Source organism: Larimichthys crocea, chromosome III, assembly GCF_000972845.2.
Source record: "Larimichthys crocea isolate SSNF chromosome III, L_crocea_2.0, whole genome shotgun sequence".
Classification (NCBI taxonomy): domain Eukaryota; kingdom Metazoa; phylum Chordata; class Actinopteri; family Sciaenidae; genus Larimichthys; species Larimichthys crocea.
Window position 1 is genome coordinate 34,974,953 of NC_040013.1, and position 22,948 is coordinate 34,997,900.

Sequence of the window (22,948 nt, forward strand, 5' to 3'; positions counted from 1 at the left end):
CTCTGACTTGATCCATTGTTTGCTGCATGAGCAATAAGCTCGGGCTCCTTGTGTTACTTGCCAAAGTAACACAACGTCTCAGAGTCTGCTTCATCTAGTTGGCCAGGACATTTGTGCAATAATCTCAATGGTCAGCAGGCGCACAATTTAGGAGAAAGTGACCATTTATAGTAATGACTACAGAATTAAAATTGGCGTATCATGAAAGTGTTGAGATAGTGAGTGCTGAGTGTATGAGATAATAGGAAATTGTCTGAAACAAAAAGAAAAGAAAATTGGAGCAGAAGAGAAGTTCTGCTGTTGTAGTCCACACTGATATAGCAGAGTGCCATGCCAGAAAAAAACGTTTTTTTTCTTCAATAATATTAGTATTTAATATAATTTCAAAATCTTTTTTTTTTTGCAAGACTGATTAAAAGTGGAGGATTTAGTCCCCAGAGAACAAATCCCACTTTAATTAACATAAATCAACAACAGATCAGAACTGTTTAGACAGAGTAACAATGATAAGTGAGAATGTTCCAAAGTCATCTGTATAAATATGATATAAATAAATATGATTGGACTAGTCACTAGTTCTCCATTCATTAGCAAAACAGCAACAGAACTAGTGAGGATGTGAATGAAGGAGCTGATGCAAGTACACTTCAGTGCTCAGCCTGAACTGACAATGTTCCATTTGTTGCACTGAATCTATGCATGAGAAGGCGTAATTTCAATGTCTTGTGCTGAATATAAAAATATAAAAAAAGGGCAACAGTTGAACAGCCTTTGCCCTTAATCCCATCTGCTCCAGTGGAGCAGCTCAGTAGCTCGGTTGTACTAGGAAGCTCCCAGGAGAGGAGAGTGTGTAACTGTGTAAATGTAAAGCAAGGTGATGCTGAAACAGAGCTTGTGTGCTCAGTCAACCCTTCGCGGATAGATAAGAACAATGCAGGAAAAAAAAGTGATTGGGAATTGACTTTCAACTGAACAAATAAAAACAGAGTCAAACAGAATAATGGTCAGTCTAGCAGAAGAGGACAAAATGTCTCCTTTTCCTCAAGGAAATAGTTCAGAGAAGAATGTATTGACAGGATGGTTGCACACAACCACCCTGCAATGAAATGACTTTAGAAGGTGGCTTTCTTCTGTGTGAATGGAAGTCACCCTGACAGCTGACAACAGTTGGACAACATGTGGAAGGCAAGAAGTGACAAAACGTCACTTCTGTGTTCCCCTGCAGTTTTAGTTTTAAAACAAAGGGCCTTTTAAAGTCTGCCTCTGTGAATGGGTGTGTTTGTGTCTCAGTCTGCCTCTTTCTGTCTTTTCAAGTTATTTTTGTTGACATCAAATCAAATCAAATTGCCTCCTATCACTATGGTAACCACGTCTGTCACTCAAAAACCATTAAAAAAAAGAATCAGTCTCTGGGACACAAAAGAATCTGTCTCAGAGGTTAAAATCGATTAGCGGTAATAGAGGTTGTTGATCGGGTGAGGGAAAGAGGGAGGGTGGATGGGGTGAAAGGGCAAAGTAATATCTCAAATGGAATGAAAGGAGTGATACGAGCAGGACGCAGTGGATTACCAAGGCTTAAATGCCCATTTTTGGCTAATCCAGCAAATAAAACGTGTGACAAATCAAGGTCCTTTATCAAGTTGATGCAAAAATAATAAAAATACAACCATGCCTTGAAACTGGCCTGCTCATTGAATTGCAAAATAATAATAATAATAATAATAATAATAATAATAATAACAACAAAAAACCAACAACAACAACAACAACAAAAATTAATAATCATATAATAGTTTGACAAATAACGCATAATTTAATACATCAAGAAATATTAAAGAGGCATATACACCGCATGGCAAAATCTTGGATGGTTGACAAAATTCCATCATCTCAATGTTATATGGATCGTATCATCCACCCTTTTATCTATGAGGGTCTGAAGTTTGGAGAGAATATTAAAAGACAACGTACTGTAATGCTGTTTTTGTGTTTTTTCTTTCGGCTGTGTTTAAAGTGATTTATTTTTTACATATATTTTTCTACAACCCCAATTCCAAAAAAGTTCAACACACAATTTCAAGGAATTAAGGAACCATCTACAATTCATAATACCATCAAAAGATTCACAGAATCTGGACAAATCTCTGCAGGTAAGGGGCACTGAAAGCCTGTGACCTTTGATCAGTCAGGCAGCACAGCATTAAAAAAACAGCATGACTGTGTACGAGGATATTACTACGTGAGCTCAGAAACACTGAAAAACCATTGTCAGTAAATACAATTCATCGCTGCATCTCCAAATGCAAGTTAAGTCAGATCCTACCATGTAAAGCAAAAAACATATTGGCAACATCCAGAAATGTGGCCGACTTCTCTTGGCCGGAGCTCATCACATTATCCAAAGTGGAAAAGTGTGCTGTGGTGTGACGAGTCAACATTTCAAATTGCTTTTGGAAATCATGGACATCATGTCCTCCAGCCTCATTCTAGGTTTTAAGCATCCCAACCTTTTTGGAATCAGAGTTGTATAACTTATTATTATATTATTATAACTTATAGTAAAAAGGAAACTAGTGGAAGGAAATTATTACATACAAAAAAAGATACTAACAAAAACATACAACACTTAATTAAATAAGATGACAAACTTATTTTCCTTCTATTATATATCCTTCTGTGCACTTTATTCATGCACCTCATATCCCAATCATTATTTTCTGATACTAAAAGTCTTGATTTCTTATTCTGAAAGTTACATACATCCCTTTATTAAGATAATAGTGGTGTGTATGGGCACAGTTTGTGTATATTTTGTATAGCCTGTTCTCAACATTCAGTTACAGCCACCAGATACGGTGGATGACACACATAAATTCAAATGCAAAGACCCCATTTGTCATCTGCACACACAGGCAGTCACTCTCCATTCTATCCATCATCTCCGACCCCCCATCCGCATCCGGATTTGTTCGTAGCCGGCTACCGTGGAAAGGGTCACTCTATTCTGATGTGAGGCAGGTGGCCAGGTGTGGCCGCTAATTGGGTGTTTAGGATGGAGGGTGGAGGAGAAGCTGTGAGCCCCAGTTTGTGTGTCTGCATGTGTAAATGTACCTGTGTATCGGTTTCAAGGGAGACATGTTGCTGGAAGCCACCGAGCCAATAAGAGACACTTGAAGCTAATCAGACACAAGCGCACTGAGCATTTGTTACGTTAATGTGTCTCTATGCGTGTCATGATGTAACAGCTGAAGTACCACTGAAGTGCATGTTTTCTAAACTGCTCTCGCACTTGTCCTCCACCCTTGGAATAACTGTAATATAAAAATGGACCATTGCTCTCTTCCCAGGAGCTACAAGGAACAGTTTGAAACCACTGTTGTAATTGTTTTCCAACGTGCAAATATCACAAGTGTGAGGCACTGCATCATATTTGAAAATCAACAAATATCAAATATATTGAGGTATTGGGTTATTCTCATGCATACAAGAGGAATTGTTGCAGTATGACAGACAGCCTGCATATTAAGTCAAGAGTATTTTTAGTGCTATTGTTTCTAAAATTAAGTTCATTTCCTATGAACCTCCTCACAAACAGGATTCTGATAGTCAGCTCCCTGGAATGCAATTGTTATCTCCCACTCATTATTAAAAAACACAGACATTTTTTCCCCCCCATCACCACTTCACTCTTTGTGCCATCTAGTATTGTGAAGCTCTTCATTGTCATGTAAAACATTTTCTTTTCGTGATACAATCTCACCCGATAACAGACAACCAAAAAGGCAGAGATGAGGCCAACATGGCTCAAAATTATTGTGGCAATGGAAAGTATGCTGTATTTAGCTGCTTTTTAAGTATGAGTGTTGTTTAGTTTGTGAATAAATGATCTCCGTAAAGGATTTGTTCAAGACTTGAGTCCCCAGTTTAAACCATTTAGACAGAGCTTGAAGACAGGACATTTTAAATTGTTATGCCCATGTGTCTAAAACTGTAACTGAGCTGGCAAGATGCAATCTGCTAAACGGTATCTGTGGTCTCTTCCAAAGAGGATAACTGAGAATTTAGTTTGGCGCACATTTTCGATAGTTGGTACAAAAGTATAGGAGGAATAGTTTCCGACATATCAGCTCAACACACAATGGACAAAAGATGGAAGATGGAGGAAAGAAGATCCTTGGAGAAAACAGAGGTGCCTCCAGAGTCCTGTGGAATACATGGAAGCTGTCACAAGTATAAATCGTTGTAACCTTTCGCTTGCTTTACACAGGAATGCTGCTGCTTTGTTTTCGCTACAGCCTTGGTGGGAAGTCTCTAAAAAAATGTTTCAGTTCAACATGATGTTTCTGTGGACAGCAGGTGTTCAGGTCTCTTGTAGAGTTACTGCCATCACTTTTGCCATTTTTACCAGAGCCAAGGATTGTGAAATGACACTAAATAGGGGTCGCTATTTTTTTTGGCTGCCTAAGATTATATCGTGCTACAAAAAGGTATATTTCACTATTACTATTATACTATTAATAGAAAATGAATATTATTAAATTAAAATATGAAATGCATTTGACTTTTAAAAAACACACATTTAGAGTGGGTTGTTTTGCCCAGTAACTGCTACAATTCAGTTGTACATGAAGAACTAATACAGTGGCCTAAATACATTATATAATCTTTCTATAGATTTGCAATATGCTGTTAAGAACAAAAAACTGATGCTCTGATGCTTCAGTCTCCCCTCACTTCCTTTTCTCAAAGCAGCAAAACTGCAATAATTCATTTTAGCAAATAGAAAGTTTTTTTGTGTAAAATGACCACTAGAATTATCTAGAAAGACATTTAAAAACCATAAATGTCGTTTGTTAAAAGGTGATGTGGCAGTGGAATTCAAAAGCAAAATAATTACTTGCTACAATTCCATAATTGACTCACTAACAAAATCCAAGGCAACGGGGGAAGCCTCAATGTAAGTTTAAGACTCTCCAAGGCTCTGACAGATTTAGCCCCAATTAAAATGTCCATCCTCGACTCAGAAGATGAATGTGTAAAATATTTCATGTCAGCCTCTCCCAGAGGGTTTTTCCACATAGTGTGGGTATCTGGAAAAAGTGTCTGAGGTGGCAACATCAGCACTTAATTGGTTCAAAACTCCTCTCACAGTTTAAAAGGTTCTATCTGTCTTTCTGCCATACTGGCAGCTCTCCACTGAATTTCTTTATGTGGGTAATAAAAGCAATATTCTAACCTTGTTTACTTCATCATTTTAATTCTTATTTTGGGAAAACAAGTAGTGTGGTTGAAAGAGGAGAACATTCATCTCATCAAGAAGCTGCTACAAACCAAACAATACTGTGAATGTTAACCAAACATACAGCTTAAGAACTTGGTGCAAACCCTACCCTACCAGTTATTTTACCAGGTAAACAATCATCACTTGAAGATCGTAATAAGTTTGATAATTCAAATGACTATTGCAAAAGGAGCTAATTAGCTTTGGGATCTACTAAGAGATCTCTCTCTCTGTCTCTGCAGTAGAAGTACTTTTTCTTAGCTCTTTCACTCTAACGTTCCCACTATTCCCCATCTGTGTCAAATCTTTCTCCCCATTACTCCCTTCCATGCCGAAGGCAATATGCCATCTCTGCTGCACTGAAGATGTGTCTGTGGTATCACCTCCTTAAAGGGTCTTATTTTTGCTGACCACAGTGCATTTTCTTTCATAATTTAACCACAGGCTGACTGAGTGTACTCAGTAATGGACACTCACAGCCAGGAGCTGCCTCATATGACATAATCTCCAACTGCTGGCTCTAGTAATAAGGCTGCCTATGGGCAAGTCAGGTGCAGTATTTTTTTAAGTGGGGAATAGAGGTGGGAAAATTTCCATGCCTTTATTCAATCATATTTGTTAAATTTCTTTGCAGATGATGCACATTTCTCTTGTTGTAAACTAAATGGTTAAACTCGAGAGCTGAGCTAAATTGATGTTTTTTGCACAGAACATCATTAACAAAGCAAAGAACACATCATATTTCACTTGTCTAGATTCTTAGTCTCCACCTTGTCATTTCAGGTATCTTGACACCATGTTGTGCTAAGATAACTGTTATTGATCTGTGAGTGTATTTTTGTTCATCTCAGCCTCTGACTGATATAGTGTCTTTATGTTTATTAGGTAGATTCATAAAGTCAAGGGACTAGAACTTTTTTTATTGAAGTTCTATTTTCCACTTACAGACAATCCTTCATGTAAATTTGTGCTATACTGATGAACCACGTCTACTTGCATTGTTATATTTTCTTTGTATGCTTCTATAATTCCCCATGTCTCATCTTTGCTTTGGTAATTAAATGTGTGTAGAGTAAATTTGGTGTAGTTTTTTTTTCTTTTGAAAAGTTGTTTTGAATCATGTCATGGAAATGAAGAACTGACTGAATGAGGCTAAATAAAGATAAATAAGAAAAACATTTGTTTATCTCACAGCAGAGCTCACACACACACACTTGCATACCTTTTTCCAGGTTCATACAAAACTAAACAATGGAACATTGGGAAAATATATATGCTTGCCATCTTCCCTATTAAATTTGAACCAATTAATTGTGTTCTCTCTCTCTCACACACACTATTATCCTTGACCATTGCCTTTCTTCTTGCTGTCTTCACAAGACAATAGAAGATCAATACTAGGTTTAGCAGCTGCTGTTTATGATGGTGATAGCAGTGGTGGTGAAGCGAGAAGGTATCAGGACAATTACAAAGGAGGATGTGCTGTGAATTTCCTTTGTGCTACTTTGAATGTGAACCTCTGTGTGAAAATATGTCTTGATTGATGAAAAGGAAAGGGGTTAAAAAGGTGTATACACTGCAGTAAGTGGATGTGGGTTTACACAGTAACTAAATCTGGTATCACAGAACCAAACACCTCCAAATCTTATCTCAATATTGTAATTGTTATTATTATTTTAATTGTGTTACCTCCAAATATATTTCTAATGCAAAACTTATATTGAAAAAGAAAATATTTTTCAAACATCTAATCTGATGACAAATAATCCTTTGTCTCTACTGTACATGTCTCTACCGTCTCTGGACTTTAGGTTTTAGCTACACTGGCTGTCTTCTAGTTTTACCTGTGTTCTTCCAAATTTACAACATCACCATCAATCTAAATAACAACAGTATAAACAGATGGCTGACCCTGCTGACTTAAAGTAGCCTATTCAGCTGAGTACAACTCATCAGTGCAGGGCAGCTCATTTGAGGTCATCAATAAGGAAGTTTGGGGTGTCTTTGATGCAGATTTCTTTTAAAGTTATGAGAAACTTCACCTACAATTATATTTTCTCCAGATCTCAATAGATTTACCAGTCACAGTAGAACTCTTCTGCATGGTAACTTGACATCAGATTGGCAAGTTCAAAATAGCCTGTTCCTATTTCCCATTTATTTTTACTGTTTACCAGATAATAATCTTCCTTATCTCTGGTGTAAAAAATAAAGCAAAATCATCTCAGTTACCCACTATATACTCTATTTCCCCCCCTTTTTCTTGTGTGCTTCTTTTTACCTAATCGTTTTGTTTCTCCTTTCATTTAAAAAAAAAGGTGTATTAAATGAGTAAGTAAATAATAAATAATATTAAATAAATGTTTCAATAACAATTTAAATAAATTATTTGTGATTAGTTGCAAATGGTCTCCATTTTGGATGCACATTATAACCAGCAGAAATCGTTATTCATGAAGTTTGCTCTTGTGTGCGTCTGTGTGCAAGTTGTCAATTAAGTAAACACATTGTCAATTAATCAATGTCAACGCCAATAAAACAAAATCCCAAGAAAAACCTCACGCTCTTTCTCACTCTGTCAGTACATCTGACTCCCTCTTTCTCCTTTCATTTTCTGTTTTTGGTCTGTATTCTCTGTATCTCTCTACTCTCCATTCCCCAAAACATCTTAAAAAGGGTAAATCTTTACTTGTTCTTATAGCAGTCTTATGTCAGTTGTAGTATTTGTGTTGAAAGTGCAAAACAGGTTGGGCTCCATTGCACTCTATTGAAGCTACAGAAGGTATACATCGGTCAGGAAATTGATATTTCTGTGTTCTGGGATGGGCTTAATCTTGAAGCATCAGGGCAAAAAGGTACCATAAAACATGACACATAACACAAACTGTTGATGAATCTTACAACGGAAGTTATTTCTGTTTGCACTGCTAATCACAACCATGAAAAAGACGTTTTACATGAATCACCTTATAACCTTGTGGAGGATCTGGACTCTTAAGATTGACAGCAGGTTTATTAGCGATGATGGGTTGTGTGTTTTAATGTTTTTTTGATGTTGCATATATAGTACAATCACTGTCACTTAAATATTACAACAGAAACTGTGACAAAACCCTTCATAACAGAGTACAGTTTTAAAGGGCAATTTTAATTTTGGCATTAAAACAAAAATCAACTTCCAACAAGAAGAAATAAGCAATTCAGTCTTTGTCACTCCCTTTTTGTCAGCCTCTCCTGTTCCTCTGTGCACGTGCATGTGCGTGTGCGTGTGCATGTGTGTTTCTAACTCACCCCAGCTGGTCTGTCAGGTTCCACAGTACATTGGCCGTGGGCATTAGCGGTGAACCATCATATAAAACCACTGAGGCTCCCACTGACAGAGAAGACACCAGCCAGTTCCACATCATCCAGCCAGTCTAAGGGCAGCACACACACACACACACACACACAGATAAACACAGCGGTCAGTTTATCTGATACAAAAACACTTTCTCATCAACTTGGATATATGGGTTGCAAAATGGAGAACCCCTGCAGAATTTGAGTTATATATATATCTGTGGTTCATGACTGTTCGTGTGATTCTCTTTTTACTGCTTGCTGAGCTACAGACAATTGCCCGCAGAGTGCATACAGAATATGTCTATACTGTATGATGCACTTATGCAATTTCAATTAGTAATAAATCAACTATTTTGATGAACAACTTAAGCTTAAGTTTTTGCTACTTTTCTCTCGTTTACACATTCCCACAACTAAGCGCAGGCAAATATTCATAGAGGTTCCTTAAACAGATTCAGTGTGGACAATTATATTTTTCAGAAAGGAGGTACTTTATCTTGAACTTGCCTGTATGGTTCCAGTGCTTCACAGAAAAGGTTTCTAAATTAAGAAAATGTGCATCCACATATTTGTTCCCGATGACAGTGTCAAAAAATCCAAACCACCAAAAAATAAAAACTTTGCAGCTGCAATCAACATAAAATGGTGTTTTCAAAAGGAGCTAAGATCTTCTAGGAATAACAAAAAAAATTATGCACAGCTCTGACCTTCAGCTCTCAATGCTGCTCATTAGACACGATCAGTTTCTGTGTGTCCTTGTGACCAGGCTCCTGATTAAAAACACTCCACAATACTTAACATTCTACTCCTGCTGAGAACTGAGATGAGACAACAAGAGAGCTGTGGAAACATCCCTTGAGCATCACAACTTTGGGACCATGAGTATTTTTTAATTATGAAAAGGTTGTGGACCCACCGTTGTGTAGTAAATGATGACATCACTGCTGGTCATATTGCCATGAAGTATATGTTCTTTCAAGTGTTGGATGAGTGTTCCCTACAGAAACAAAGAGACAAAGCATTGACTGTTAATTGTAAGATGTAAATACCCTCCAATTATGACAATATATGGTCAAAAATATTCATCAAATCCATTTTCAGTTTCTTTTCTGACTAAGACTACTGCACACAGCATATGCAGGCACTTCTTTTAACAAAAAAGACAATTTGTGTTGAGTGTGAATTCTCCCACAGTCACCAACCCATCACAGTTTGATAGGTTATTATCGCTGGTGGTGCGTATGCACTATGCGAGTGTGTGCGACTGTGGCGTTTTACTTTAGAGCCCATGCGTACCTTCCTGTTCGCACAAACAGGTGCTCCGTGTGTGTGCGTGCATGTAATCTTTGGCAGGACTCAGCTGCCATACCCGTCCTCTGGTGCATGCCATCTTGCTACTGACAGCATGTTAACAGAGCCGTAACAAAGCAGAGAGGACAACAGTGCTGGGGCTAATTGGTGGAGCCAGAGAGGACTGCCAGCGTCGCAATACGAAATGTTTTCAGCAACGCGTTACTGCCCAATTATAGGCAGCATGGGGAGAAAGAGGGGGCATAAAAGAAAGAGACAGAGAGGAAGACAATAAGAGAAAGTAAGGAAAGGCGTCTAGAGGAAAGAAGAAGTCAAGCAGAGGGAAAAATCTAATGAGTCTGAAAAGGAGAACTAAGTGGAAAAAAAGGAGAAAATGTATGCAAGTTAAAGACAGAGAAGCTAATGTAAAAAAAAAAAGCAGGAGGGTAAAAGCAAAGCAAGAAACAGAGAAAGGAAACAAAGGTGTGTGAGGGAGAATGACCGTTTTGTGAAAATGTGTTTATGTATTTGTTTGAGTGTGCTAACTGAATTTTGAAGTGTTTCAGCCTTCAAAGTGTAGGGGTCCTTTTGAAATCACATATTCATCTGACACTCTCACTCAGATGTAGTGGGTAAAAAAAATTATTAAAAAAAAGTCATTTATACACTGTTGAGAGCCAATAACCTTTGTGAGATCTGATGGAGGTCTGCTGCCATCTTGTGGTAGAAAATAAAACGTAAACCCAAATGACACAAGTGACTTAAGTGTCTGTGTAATTTGATTTAAAACATTTAAAACATATTAGAAATTAGAGGCATGATAGACATCATCAACACAGTTACATGATTTGAAGGATAACATCATAAACCAGTGATAATGCTCTTAATGTGTTAAGTGTGTGGATGGAGGAAGTGAGAGTTTGTATTTGCCTTTGAAATATGGGATCATAGTTTCCTGATACGAGAAGAGATACAGGAATTAACTTTAAACATTAGCTCTTAAATGAATGAAAACACTGGCCCATCTCGCTGATCAAGATCAGGTCATATGATCAAAAGCTCATGACAGCTAATAAATGCACCTTGTGGTAAGATCATTTTCTCAACCACTGAACAATTTCAACCAATTTTCTTCTCCTTCTATTCTCATCATTTTACTTCTTTTTCTTCTTAAAAACATTACTCCAGCCTTGGTGAGGACACCGTCTTCTCTTCAAATTGTTAAAATGTTTATTAATGTAGTGGTGTGCTGTGAATATCAAACTGTACATGTGGCCCAAACTAGGAAAGCTCTGCAAACAGATGGGACCAGTGTGTTTGTGTGTGTGTGTGTGTGTGTGTGTGTAAGAGAGCGAGAGCAGCTGTGGTCTATCTAACCTTTGCAGAGCAGCAATAAAAAACAGCAACAAAAGTGTCACTTTGTTTTGAATTGCAAATGCGTCCCATTTTTAAATAATGTAATCAATTACATGGGATGCAACAAGAATACAGGACAACCCACGGGTCAGTCAGTGAGACGCAGCACTCCTCCAATCATTTACACAATGAGAAACTGTTTGTACCAGTTTAACACCAAAGTGAAGCAGAGTGATCCATAAATATATTATCTGACTAATGGAACTTAATGTTTCTTACCCCAGCAGAGTGAACCATACATTTAGGAGCACCCGTGGTACCAGAAGAGTACATGATGAACAGGGGATGATTAAACGGAAGCTGCTCAAATTCCAGCTGTGGAAACTGGTCGGCCTCACCACGTCCAGAAGCCAAGAAATCATCTATAAATACACTGCAGAAATGAACGAAACAGAGGAATGAGGAGAAGAAACTGAAGAAAGATTTGATCAACTATATCTGTCAGTGTCACTCTGACCTGCTCTCTGTGATACAACTTCTCAGTTTTAACATTTCAGTGCAGTTTAGAGTGGCTGTATCTGCAGACACGCACCTGTTGGGGATCTTGGAGAGGTCAGTCTCGTGCTTGGAGCGAGCGTAGGGAATCACCACTACTTTCTGCAGGTCAGGCAGACCTACACAGAGAGACCAGAAACTTTCAAATATTATTTCTATGAACACGCACAGCATCGTCTTCTTCTTTACAAACCCACAGAAGGTTTTTTTTTTTAGTGAGGGGCTAAAAGATGTTTAGTAACTCTGTGGACATTCTCTGTGGATCTAATTAGCATCTGTTATACACATTAATTTTTCTCACAATTAAATTTTAACACTTTATTCTATTCTACTGCTTATCATTTCTACTTGTTAGCAGGAATTCCCTATTCCCTAAGTTTTAATTGCTGTAAAGAGACCAAAAAGATCCAAAAACTTCAGCAGGTCTTACCACCAAGAAGACAAATGTATATGTTATTCTCTAAAATGAATTGATGGTAATCTTTAGGAGAAACAACAGACACTGTAAAAAAAAAAAAAAGTACAGTCAGACATGACATGGGTACCCACCTTTGACAACACTGATGAGCTTTTCCATGTGGTCATGTGTTTTGCCGTTGTAAACAACAGCGGCAACAGAGAAGATCAGCTTGGGCTGAATTTGAGAAAACCTGTCAAGAACACCCTATGACAAAAAAAAAAAAAAGGGAGGTTTATAATCGAAGAAAATACATACAAACAAATAATTTAAAAAGTGCAGAATATCCTCATGTCTGCAAAGACTCTACAGGTAATTAAAGAAAAATATTTGAATTTAAGTTAAGCACAAGAGAAAAGTACATTTAATTTTAATTTTCAGATTTTAAGTGTAGTTCTCGGATTTGCCAGACGAGGCAGTAACACACAAGAAACTAGAAGCAGAGGCCAAGATGACAAAAAGACCATTGAGGGAAAAGTCAATTACACACGTGATGTTTTCCCTGACAGACCCGATTCAACTTTTTACTGTGTACAGTATGTATATGTATGTTTGCACATGTGAGCCTGTATCGCCAAAAACATGAATTCCCTATAAGAATGGATAAAAGGACATCGGCCCAGTGCAAACCATGATGAGCATGAAAAAAAAAAAATCTAAAATCTAGTTTGAATGACTAAATTAAAGTGCTGATGATACATCAGCCAATATGGAATAAAATAAACTATAGGTCTAATATATGTAAATACAAATAATGCAGTCCTTACGTTGACTCCAAAGTCGACAGACGTGGAGCTCCAAATGGCTCCAATGCTGGCTGCTGCCAACATGGCCTCCACTGCATGGATGCCATTGGGTAGGTAGCCTAAAGTGTAAGTAGTGACAGAAAAGGAAAACATTTTGTGTAAAACAGAAATTTATAAGATTCATTTTAATTTTAAAACATTCTCTACATAAGAGTTATGCAATGTTTTTGCCCAGACCACACATCGTATGTGACAAGAAGAGAAGAGATAAGCTATAGCACAGAAATGTGCAGAAACATATATACATTATATACTATTGTTTCTTAGACTTTCAGCCATCTAGGTTATGTGATACCTAGCAGCAGCAAAATAAGAGCAATTGGATTTGTTGTGTAGTCTTATAAGTGCAGAATACCACACAGTAGGTCACCTCACTGAGAGAATAGCAGAAGACAAAGGAGGGTTGAGGGAGAAAGATACTGAGCAAAAACAATCTGGATAAAAGGAGGAGAGCGAAAAAGGAGAACGTAAAAAGAGAGAGAGAGAGAGGGGGAGAGATGCGATGAATATCAACCAGGGCAGTGAGAATATTTCATTCTTAACAAGCAGAGCTGAGATCATAACTGCTGTCTTTCCGTGATATATTCTCTGATCAATATAGGAAATGGTTCCCAAGGACATTAGATGTCTTTTCCCCTGGACCAGACAGGGAGAAAAATGAACAACTGCACCATGGAAAATGAAGAATATCGAATAGAGATGCACAGTACTGAAATTCTGACCATCCTGCTTTTACCAACACTCAATCTCTAATATTCACTGGATTTACACATGTATACACTCAAAAATGTATACATGTGTAAATCTAATGCCAATACAGCCCTTCAGTCACGGAAATAGTTAATAAACTAAATACATTGTATTTAAGTGGATGATTAATAAAGTTTTCTTTTAAACAGAAATAAAATCCAAGCATGTAATAAAAAAAAATAAATCGACTGGCCAGGCTCAACACAGGAGCTCGTATACTACCTTTAAACCCAGGGCTGATAGCATCTATCTAATCTAGCATTATAAAACAATAATGTAGCTGGTAGCTCCAGCAGAGCAATGTGACTGGTCAAAGGCAAAACCATACTGTCACTTCTCATGAATCGTGACTAATCACTGTTATATTGGTTGCTATGCTGACTCCTGCTGTAACCAGGAAGCTTTTCCTGGTGGGATGACATCTCAGGCTGACAGATCATCCTTCTGCTACACTGGCTTTACAGACACTCTGATAAATGATTATCTTCTTACACTGGACCAGGAAAAATAGCGTCATGGATCATAATCTTATGACAACACCTTGCTTGATTGCCCCCGTGGCTACTATTATGAATCACTATCTTGCTGTTCTACAGAAACATTGCTTACACATCAAAGCAACACACTGCTGTTCCTGTTTGTCTATTCAAACACACTATTATAAAACCTTTAGGTCTACGTGCATGTTGATAACCGCTGAATGAAAGCCAACTTTTGCTTCAGGATGTTAATGAGTACCACTTAAAATGTATCATCAGAGGACTATTGTTCTAGCATTTGTCTACCGTTTTCATATTCTACTAATTTATGAAACGGACAGTGATTTTTAAAGCGCAAATGATTGTGTTAGATTCTTCTTGTTACATTTCAACTAGTAATTAGATAACTGGTTACAGAAACAAGAATATGACCACTGGTTTAAAACTTTTGCTAACATGCCCCAGCTCTTAACCCTCATGAAGATACTCTGTTTAACTTCAGAAAGCTTCCAGGCAGTTTGAATGATAAATGATAATAAAGTTGTTGTACAAAGACATTGTAAAAAGATGAAGTTAGTTAACATAGTCATGCTTACATTTAGTAAAACACACTGGGTTTATTCCTACAAACATTACTCCATGGCAAAACTTTCATAGGGTAACTTTAAGATCAATCTGGAACCCAAGTAACTAACTTCTTAGGTTAAGTCAGGTAGTCGGTTTACGGTTTGGCAATACTGCAAAATAAAAGAGGAGAGGAGGTTTTCCGTCTTATCCGGAGTTAAACCATGTTGACCTCTGCAATGTTGTGGAGCTAACAAGACTACTACTGAAATCACAACAGCCAAGCTCAGCACTGAGATGTTCGTGTGTAATGTTGGTGGTGGTTGGTGGGACACATTTCTTCGCCATCTGGAAAGCTCCAAAGCTTGTAAAAACAACTTTGATTCATACTAAACAGGAAAATAAGGATCTAAATGAAAGTTGCTTTCATGCTGTTACTAGTACATTGTTTTTCCATCCACATTCAGAATCACAGCCACACGTGTCACTTATTACACATAGTCTGTGTGAGAAGTATGACATTCCCCGCCCACGCCACGTTAGTTTTTCTAGCATTTAAAGATGTTTTATTTTGATATGTATTTTTTTAAAATCATGTTGCTACATCTGTTTCATATTATTGACTCTGCATTCATATTAGTCAACACTAAAAGACTGTGATTACGCAGTATGTGTTATGTGTTCAGTGTGTGTCACGCAATAAAAGATTCCCCAGTGGATGAACGGTGGCTGTGAAGGCCTGATACCAGTTTCGTAAGACCAAGGAGAGGAGCAATAGAACTAAAAAGTGAGGATACAAGTAAGTGTGTGTGTGTGTGTGTGTGTGTGTGTGTGTGTGTGTGTGCACTGGGTTGGCTCATCCTCTGCTATAAAGCCTGGCTGGCTTCATCAGCTAAGTGCTTATATATCTCCTAGATTATAGACACTGACAAGACATTTTAGTTACAACCTGGGGGGCTGGGACAAGGTCATCTCTGCCTTACACACACACACACACATACAAACACATAGACACACAGATTCACGTTAAGATATTTGAGCAAAGTAATGAGGAGAAGCGAAAAAGGAGGCATGAGTTAGCTGGTGCCTCTCTCGCTCTTTCTGTGTTTTTCGAGCTCCCTCCCTCCGTCACTCCTGTCTTTCTAATGAGATTCCCACAGAGCCTAAGTCATTTAGCTAATGGATTACCCCACCGCACTATACATCTTTCCTCTGAGCGCGCACACACACACACACAGACTTTCATATGCACCCTGGTCATTCTTGAACAGAGTAGGTCAATACGAGCTCATGAACAGCAGCCATAAACATTAGTCACACTGCTGCTTCAAAATAAAAGCATATATGGAGAGCCAGGGAATTCAGGTTCCTTGATTTTAAGAGACTTATTTATTTTATTTTGGATTATGCCTGAATATACTCCTAGGGCTGGCTTCAGTTATCCATGTTATGGCTGCTCGGTTCATGAACACTCTTTCATTATCAAATAGACATAAAACACCAGGGAGCTGCCTAGTACAACCACAAGTTGATCTCTGTTAAGTACAGTTTTGGGAGGAGTGACTTAAATTCTAGCAGAGTTAGTTAGTTAGTTAGTTAGTTAGTTAACAGTTTGCACAGATTTTAGTCCTTCATATTTTTGTCAAATTTTACAAAGTTCTTGTGGTTAAGGACAGGCAGTACCATCTAGATGTCCTTTTCCACATCAGTTTTCTCCCGCTCAGCATTTAAACGTTTTCTGTAATGCTTGAACCACTGTGCCTGTCATCTTTATCCAGACAAATATATACTGTGTTCGATCCAACTTGAGCAGAAACAGAAGGTGTTACAAAGAATTAACAGTTCAGACAACTGAGAAGCTGCTGTCTGACAACCTCTGTGTAACTGAAGCCCTTGATACTGACACAATGCAAACAGCTCAATACACATTGCGGCGTCAAGGCTGGAAATGTGGCACTGAACAGAGAATGAAAGAGACACAGCGATGGCTATGGACTCCATGGAGCCGTTTCAAAAAGAAAACACAACATACAGGTATTGTATGACACCCCCTCCTCGTAACGAAAGGCTTGGTGAATGATTTTAATACTTCCTGCTGACAAACTGCTTACTGAAAAATCAACTGTAATCCCTTTTTTTCATAGATATACGTCCCTAAAATGATCTGTTACGTAACTATGTGAGAGATATTGTTATTACATTAAACTAATGTGGTTCTTGTAAGGATTGTCTGGAGTACGACGATTAAGATAAATGCTGTTATAGTAGTTAAACTGCTAGTGTAAAACATGTTTGAACATGTTAGCAATTGTATGTGTGGGTGTGTGTTATGAGATTAGAACACCTCCAAACATAACCTTTGTGGTCAACAAAAGGTTCAGTTTGAAGGTCTGAGACACTTTTGTTTGACAGTCCTAAAGTAACTAAATCCCAGATAGCTGAGAGGTTCTTACAGCTGCTCAGTGGCAGTTTATACTTTACGTTTAGTTTGCAGGTAGAAATGTGTCGATCTGCATCTGGTGAATGTACTGTACAGTGGGGCGTTACAGAAAAACACGCACCCTCAGCCAATTCTCCCTGTACAAATATGAACTTGGCAAATGAACTAAATGGTGACTTTCAGAAAGAGCTGAGACTTGTGCCAAGACAGCCAGTCCCCTCTGACCAGTGAGCACAAACACACACACAGAGAGCTAAGACTCCACATCCAACTCATAGGGCAACAGGTTTCAAAGAAGAGAGAAGGAAAAAAGTGTGAAGGAAGGAGAGGATGAAGAAGACTGGAGGACAACGGGATAAACAGAAATAAGTCAGGAGGAGAGATGGGGGGAAATAAATGTGAGACCCACCTGCAACCCTGTCCCCAGTCTGGATGCCCATCTTCCTCATGGCGGCAGCAAACAACGCCACATGGCTCCTCAGCTCCCCGTACGTCACCTTTACGATCTCCTCATTTGCCTCAGCTGGTAAAGGGAGACACGAAGAGGAAGTGTGACACATGCACAGAGATAAAAATGTACATTTCGAAAAACGATTCGGATTAAGTTTGCGCATGATAGACGGTAATAGAAAGAGGGTTCATCCTATCACCTGTCGGGTATTTTTATGAAAGTGCCTGCCCTTTTCCAAACAGTTTCCAATGATGACTTCCCAGATGGCTCTGTGTAACAACAAGCCATCTGGCGCAGTCAGGTTACCCACTTTGTGAATGTTGGAGGGAAGGGTTTGATGGGTTGACATAAATGCTAATAAAACCTCTGAAAAATCTAATCTGTGGAAAAGAAAAACAACGAGACAGAGATGGAGACATAAATAGAAAAGAATAGTCTGTGATTAAACCACAGACAGACCTCTTGTTTCTCTAAGTAATAGCTTACTGACATTAAGAGAGGCTCCACTGTGACCAATGGGCCTTCTCATAATTACATTAGAGCTCCTGAGAAAGCTTATGTGCTTGCGTATGTGTACATGGGTGTGCAAAAGCTCCCTCTCCTTCACGAAGACACAGATAGGCCAATAAAGAAGGACCTATCCATTATGTCAGTCCTGAGAGATAGAGCAGAGAGCAGCGGTTAATCTAATAACACAGTGACGTGTGCAGCCTCGTGCTCCCCACTACATTGATTCTGAACTCAAACGCAGCTTCAACTCAACTCTTTCGTTTCTTCCATATCTTCTATCTCTAACTAACTTTTTTTAGGAGGGATCAACATGTGCGTCTCAGCATGCATGCTGCTTGCTCTTGTATGGACTTAACACTGGCAGGATTAGGGATTTGATTCCTACTGGAGATCAATAAATCCAGCGTTCAAGGTGCAGCACTGCATCACACATGCTGCCGTATATTACACAGCATCAAAAACTTCAAATACTTACTTGCAGCATAGAGGGCTACTTTTTCCTGGTCTGCATGTTTGAGCAAGTTCTCAGCATAGTTCAGGCGAGCTCCTTTAAACCACTCTGGGACATCTGAGATCCGTTTTGATACATCCACAACCTGGTATACACCCAGAAAACACACACGAAGAACACACACACACACAGAGGAGAGACACGGCACCGTGAATGACAAAGACAATGCATTTCAAAGCTTTGGTGCATTTGCTGGCATAGAATTAAGTCTACTTAAAATAAATTGGTGTAGATAAAGTGTACAGCTGTAAAACAAAACAGTAACAATACAATACAATGATATAAAGCTATGACAGATCAGAGAGATCTCTGCATTTGGCTCTGTGAGATAAAAGCACTCAAAAACTAAAGGTACCGTTTTACACACTACTACTCAACCATATCTCTACCACTACAAAAGCTGTGTTACTGCGCTTGAAACAAAAACAGCACACTGTGCATCAGTGTTACAAAATGTTTAACTGACATTTAATTGGCATCTGTACAATGTCTGCTTAAGGCCACAAACCTAAGAGAGGTGTAAGAATAATCAATAACCTGCGGCCAAAATGACGTGGAATTATATGTTATCCATGTGTACAAAAGGCGTGTATTAACAACACGTCACAGCGCCTTAAGCTGAGGCACCATTTATTACCGCACCTAAGTGGCTATATCCCGGAGCTAGGCAACATTAAGAGCATACAAAGTAAATAAAATAGTCACACAAGCTTAAATATTTAGTTAAACCTCAACTGTCTTTTGTAGCTTTGTTAAAATACTGTAGGTACAAATGAAATGTGAACAAGTGAGCTCACAGGTATCATCAATGGGAGATGTTTTTCAGATTTGTCTACTCGTGTAGGATGAATCATGCCATCCTACAATATTGACTAAGAAAGACTGTTGAAGTCGCAGCACATCAATACATTAATTTGGTAATATTGCACTTAAAACATTGAGAAAACAATGGGCCCTGTTCACTATGTTTTGTTTTTGTTTTTTTATGTCTTCATCCAATCTCTGCATGTGTGTGGATGAGCAGTCTGATTTAAAATTAGTAACCACAAACATTTGTTGGCTGGCATGGGAGTAGCATAACAGGACCTAATGGGATACGCAACCCATAGAGGCGTTGTATTCAATTGTTTGAGCAGAAAGACTGTCAGCTCTCAAGGACACCTTGTGCTGCATAACTCAAGGACTGGCATGTTGCAGCACAAATGTAATGAAAATCCTGCATGCCAAAAATAGTGAAACATCTTATGCCATGTGTCATCATTAAGTACCAGTCCTAATCAAGATAGTATTTTGTTTTGTGTTTAAACAAAGCATTTTGGAGAATAAATTGTGTGCTTAAGGAACCAAACGATAATGAATAATTCCACGTTATTGCCACACTGGGAAGCATTTCACAGTGTTGCACAAAGGAGTTGTGTTTGAGGTATGACATTAAAGAAGGTCAATGTACTATTAAAGCAGAGTGACTGAAGTTGAAAATTACCACAATAAGAAAAGAGAGAATTGATTCAGTGGGTCTTTATGGTGAGTTTATTTACTCTGCCAGCCATTACAAACCTTTAAAACAACTCATTTGTTGGCAATATTCTAATTTTAAAATATATATATTTTATTTTTATTGTGCGATGACAATGTGCCAGCAGGGGACAGACTCACCTCTTCATATGGTTTGGAGCTGACTACTCCACAGAAGCGCCACACCTCTCCCCAGAACTCTGAGTAGCTGTCCACCGACCACTGGTACAGGTCATTGTAATTGGCTAGAGGACACAGAATCAGTGGTTAGTACAGATTTATAACAAAAATGTTAACATGCCAGTGTGACTATCAGCTTAAATATAGAACGTAAATCTAAATACAAGAAAAGATCAGGCATAACAAGTACCACTAGACCTAAATGGAAAATTGGTTACTTGCATCACCATAAGTTGAAATCATCCTCCATGCCCTGGTCATGTTCCACTAATAACCATGACACAAACCAGAGGCCAAAGAAAACGATTACAAAACTTTGGCCTTTTCTTCTGTAATCCTGAGAATAAAGTCACTGACACATTATTTCATGATTAATGCCAAAATGTCAAAAAGTAAATCTCAGTTAAATGTCGTCAGTGGGTACCGTTTCCCTCAACACGGCCTGCGTTTACATGCACATTATAAAGATAACTTATACAATCGATCTCCAAGCACTTAACTTAAAGCAGCGCTTCCCAATCTTTTGTCTTAAGACAGTTTATAGATAAGTAATGGTCGCAGTCAGTCACTTGGTATAGTAGATCAGAATGTTTCAGAAAAAAAAAGGCTGCAGATGTATTTTTCATTCAAAGAAATGCAGGATTTCAAGAAACATTGGGAAAAATAAACAGAATTTTACTGAGCCAATTTGTACTTTAGGTGTCACTATAAATAATAAAAAGGTTCAACTGGTTCTTGAGAAGAGAAACCCAAACACACACACACACACACACACACACCAGTCATAGCCATGTCTACCCTCCTGCTCGCATCTCTTCCAAATTACGTAACTCTCCCCCTCTCTCTCTCTCTCTCTCTCTCTGTTCATTCAACACCCAGTGGCACAAGTTTCTCAGCATTCCTCCAGAGAGCCCCGGTGGATCAAATTGACACGGTGTCACAGGGACAATTGAAATAGGCCGCTCTCTCTTTCATTGCCTGGCAGCTCTGCAGGCACAGTTCCTTTTTGGGGGTTGTTGTTTTGTTTTTTTTCAAATGAGGAGCTGGGAATAAAGCAAACATGAGAGCAAAGCAAACCGCTTCATTATTATTATCATTATCAGAAGGGGAGTGTTGAGGAAGTTAGAGACCAATTTTTATTTATTAACCTTTTTTTATTAGTCTACACCTGCAGAGATGCTGATTCACTGTCTGTAAAATACCATGGCGCTGGCCTGAAACATTGGGTTTGCAAAGCTGCCTCTGAGATAATTACACATATATATATTAAAATAAAAAGGGTGTGTAGACACTGTTTTGTGTGGTTATTAATCTCTGATATGCATCTTCGCATGCTCAATAAAATCCGACATGCATTCATCCTAACACTGTCTCCCTGTGTGTGTGTACCATTGTTTGTCTTCCCCCCCTCCTCTCCTCTCTACTTACCCAGATTAAGTCCGTAGTCTCCGTTGACCTGTATCCTAAACTTGTCCATCTGTGTGTTCCTCTTAGAGTCCGGGTACCACAACACCTTGCTCTCCATATCCATGATTTTCTCGCTCTTGCCTTCCGTGTCTTTAGACATCTTTGTCGCGTGTCTCTTAAAAAAAATAAAGTCTTAAAGGTTAGCGCGAGCGCCTTGCTGAAAGCTAAGTGTCCCTAAAGGTGAGAGCTCGTGTGATATCAGGCCGCCGGCTGGCTGCTCACTTTGAATGGCTGCTCACTTTGAATGGCTGCTCACTTTGAATGGCTCGGGAGTTACAGTGCACCACAGCTAGCAAGGCTCACTGTCAAAGGCGAGCGTGGGGCTGCCAAAGAAAAGTGACAGGCCACGCCCCGGCGTCATGACGTACGGCAGCGAGGTAAGTTCAAGAGCGAGCAGTGTTCAGAGATTGTTATATAGAAACATCCAATGGTCCATGTAGCTGTGGAGAGAGAGAGAGAGACAGTGGAGCATGTGATGGTTGAATGTCATGGATATGAAAGGGAGAGGGAAGACATGATGGCAGGGTTGCGGAGGACAGGAGCAGTGGAGAAAAGTTTCAAAAGTATAATAGAATGTGGGAAAAATCATAATGGGATATCTTGTTTTAACTGGGTTAATAAAAGTTAATTTAAAAAGGAAAAGGAAATTAAGTAGTAAAGAAGTAAAGTCCAGAAGAGGCAACTATAAGGATGCCGACTGCCGTAAAACACCAAAGAATAATAATAAGAAGAAGCTTGTTATACAACATAAACTAAAACACAATAGGTCCTTAAACTGATAACAAAAGCCTTGTGTAAAGTCCATTGTGTAAGGGTTAAGGTGATCTATTGGCAGGCATTGAATATGATATTCATTAGTATGTTTCCATTTGTGTGTAATCACCTGAAAATATGAATCGTTGTGTTTCTGTTGTCTTAAAATGAGCCCTGTGCGAGTGAGAGCGGGTCCTCCTTCATTAAATCCGCCATGTTGAACCATCTTTTTTCTACAGTA

At 38.6% G+C, this 22,948-nt stretch overlaps 1 protein-coding gene across 1 annotated transcript in view; it reads right to left on the minus strand.

Moving 5' to 3' along the window:
- The window catches only part of aacs (acetoacetyl-CoA synthetase), a 34,180-nt gene extending 11,848 nt beyond the window's left edge, over positions 1-22,332 (minus strand). The window contains exons 1-10 of the mRNA XM_019263742.2: positions 21,916-22,332; positions 20,449-20,552; positions 18,757-18,877; positions 17,730-17,843; positions 13,049-13,146; positions 12,374-12,488; positions 11,862-11,943; positions 11,549-11,702; positions 9,540-9,620; positions 8,573-8,697 (exon numbers count right to left, since the gene is read on the minus strand). Coding sequence (XP_019119287.1) covers positions 8,573-8,697; positions 9,540-9,620; positions 11,549-11,702; positions 11,862-11,943; positions 12,374-12,488; positions 13,049-13,146; positions 17,730-17,843; positions 18,757-18,877; positions 20,449-20,552; positions 21,916-22,054 — 1,133 coding nt within the window. The 5' untranslated portion in view covers positions 22,055-22,332. The remainder of the gene's footprint in view (positions 1-8,572; positions 8,698-9,539; positions 9,621-11,548; positions 11,703-11,861; positions 11,944-12,373; positions 12,489-13,048; positions 13,147-17,729; positions 17,844-18,756; positions 18,878-20,448; positions 20,553-21,915) is intronic.
- Between the last annotated feature and the right edge of the window lie 616 nt (positions 22,333-22,948).